Source organism: Rhinolophus hipposideros (assembly GCF_964194185.1).
Source record: "Rhinolophus hipposideros genome assembly, chromosome: 13".
NCBI lineage: Eukaryota > Metazoa > Chordata > Mammalia > Chiroptera > Rhinolophidae > Rhinolophus > Rhinolophus hipposideros.
The window spans coordinates 38,600,907-38,603,577 of NC_138059.1; the positions used below are offsets into that span (position 1 = coordinate 38,600,907).

A 2,671-nucleotide genomic window follows, 5' to 3' on the forward strand; every position below is an offset into this window, starting at 1 on the left:
TTTGTCTCAGCCAATTTATACAGCACATAAGCAGGAACATTCCCACCGTTATTTACAGAATGTGGTGACTTTTGTGTTTTTTATCTTCCTTGTTTCTTGGCGTTTGGAACATGCTGACATTCACATGTAGCCAACCTCCCTGTTCTTGTAAGCTTCTAGATAAGCAAGTTACTGTGAAACTCAGCCAAATATTTCTAAGACAAACGCCCTAGGGGGGGGGCGCATCAATGGCTCCCCGCATCTCCCCCCTTTTTATTTTATAGAGCTAAGGTGCTTATCCCAAGTGACGCCTGTCTTAAGTTGTCTCACCTTGTATCAAAGGATCTTACTCGTCTTTGGCAATGCACATCCTATTTTATCGGATGCCGCCTGGCTTGAGTTGTCCTGTACCAAGAGAGAGACTTACTCGTCATCGGCAAAATCACTTATTTATGGGGGCACCTCTTTGCTCTCGCGGAGAGTTATAGCATGGTATCAGGGCGTTTTTGTCTTTTGGTATGTAACAGCAACCTATGTAAGGTGACTTTAGTTGCTGAGAGGTCTCGGATAATCAATTGAAGCACACAGGGAAATATCAGTAACCCAAGAAGCACCAAGCCCGCAAGTCCAATGAGGGCTCCTATTCCATGTTGCCAGGCTGTAAGAGATGGGAAGCGGGATTGTATCCCTTCAACCATCTGTTTTGCCATTTCGGCAAGGGAAGTATCCAGCTGAGGTGCTTCTCTTAGGGCTAGAATATCTTGATGTAATTGTATCAAATTTAGAGAGGCATTATCATGATGCCAAATACCTGCAAGATGTTTTTGAACTTTATCCCAACCATAATCAGACTTATTATAAACCTTTCGGGTCACACAAATATGTTTAAAGTTTGCATGGCAGTCCAGATTTATGCGTAGTTTTATACTCTGTACCTCTCTTCCTATGAGAGACATAGTGTCATACAATGCATTTAAGCGTTCTTCTACTTTTTGATCTATAGCTTCTTGGATAGCAAGAGTTTGTGTAACATTAGCAGATAGCTGATTGACATATTGTGCAGTCTGAATAGATTGAGAAAGAGAGACAGCTGCGGTAGTAGCAGCAGCAATCAGAGTAACTAAGGCAGCAATACCTGCTACAAGGAGACCTACAAAGCGTTTTGGGCGTGAAAGCAATTCAGTAACTTGCTTGAATAGCTGAACTCCCTCATCACTATACCAGGGACCCGTAAGGTTTACGGGTACCATTACAAAAGAAGGTTGATGTAGGAGTACAAGTTTGCTAGTGGCAGAGATATTATAAACACAATTAGTAAGGGTACAATTATAACAACTAACATTCCAATGACTTTCGGCAGAAGTTATTGTCACATTTCCAATTAGAAGTACATAGGGTTCTGGCACGCAGGCCTGTACTTTGTAATAGCCAACATTAACCCGTACAACCTGTACATTCCCTCGTGGATCCCCAGTCTCCCCCCCCATAGCGGCCACCAACCGCCACAAATAAGACTGTATGGGGCCGCCGTCCATAGTTAATAGAGTCTCTACCAGATATAATTTTTTTATATTGTCTTTTTCTTGAAGACCCCAATTTACCAAATACCCTGAGTTACTGGTATTATACACCGTACCGTTAGTCCCACGGCACCTAAGCCATACAGGTTGTCCCGTATGGTTGTTGTTGTCGCGTTCACAAACAGGGAAATCAGGTGCTCCCGATGTAATATTTGGCACTCCTGCTCCTGTGAGTTCTGTCATCCAAACTTCCCAATTGGTCAAATTGGTGGTGATTTGTTGGAACTCATTGTCCCCATCCTTGAGGGGACTGTTTATCTGGACCAAGTAGCTCCTTCTGGATAGAGTCAGGTTAACTAGGAGACAGTTGTTCTTGTCCCCGGGGTTTTTTGTGAAGCAAATGGGCCTCCCTGTGGATAGGCCATCAAAACTGAAGTTTTCCGCCTTTGTCGGACGAATGTGGCTGCTGGAAAAACCACCCATACACCAAGTGTTGTTGGTGTAGACAGGAATCTCTGGATGATCCCAGGCAGCCGGTTGGAGCAATGGGGGGTTAGGCACGTATGTCCAATAGTTATTCCCTTGTCCCTGACTCTTCGAGGCTGCGCCTAGCAGGACCAGCACGGTCAGGAACATCTTTTGAGAAGTTACCACTGAGGAGCTGCGCGTCTGTGGAGATTCAACTGGACTCATCATCACTGTCTTCAGGGTCTAGGGGCTGCTGGTCCCTCCACTCCTTAGATTTTTCCGCATGGCGTACCAGTCTTTTCGGGAGCCACCTCGGGGCGTCAGCATCCTGTGGAAAAACACAAACATGCCCTCGACCCCAGATCAATACAGGATCTGGGCCATGCCAGACACCGTCCAGAGGGTCCTTTCATTTCACTAATGCTTTAGTCGGGCCTCTGGGACTCCAAAATCGCTGTGCTGCGGAGTGTCCCTGAGCGTCCAAAATTAAAAAATTCAAAATAAAGAGTGTATGTGTAATATAGTTCTGTGGTGTCAGGGGGTATAACTCCCCCCTTTTTATTTTATTAAGTTGATGTTTAATAGTTTGATGAGCTCTCTCAACTATACCTTGACCTTGTGGATTATAAGGGATACCTGTTTTAAGTGTTATACCAAGTGTGGCACAAAACTGTTGAAACTTTTTTCCGGTGTAGCCTGGGCCA

The 2,671-nt window shown here is 44.8% G+C and overlaps 1 protein-coding gene across 1 annotated transcript; it reads right to left on the bottom strand.

Annotated features, from left to right (window-relative positions):
• Positions 1-461: 461 nt before the first annotated feature.
• Positions 462-2,192, bottom strand: LOC308506547 (endogenous retrovirus group K member 13-1 Env polyprotein-like; the record flags this gene model as incomplete). The annotated part of the gene is made up of 1 exon (XM_081070237.1): positions 462-2,192. One exon carries the CDS (start codon positions 2,190-2,192, stop codon positions 462-464), a length of 1,731 nt encoding a protein of 576 aa, XP_080926363.1.
• Positions 2,193-2,671: the final 479 nt, after the last annotated feature.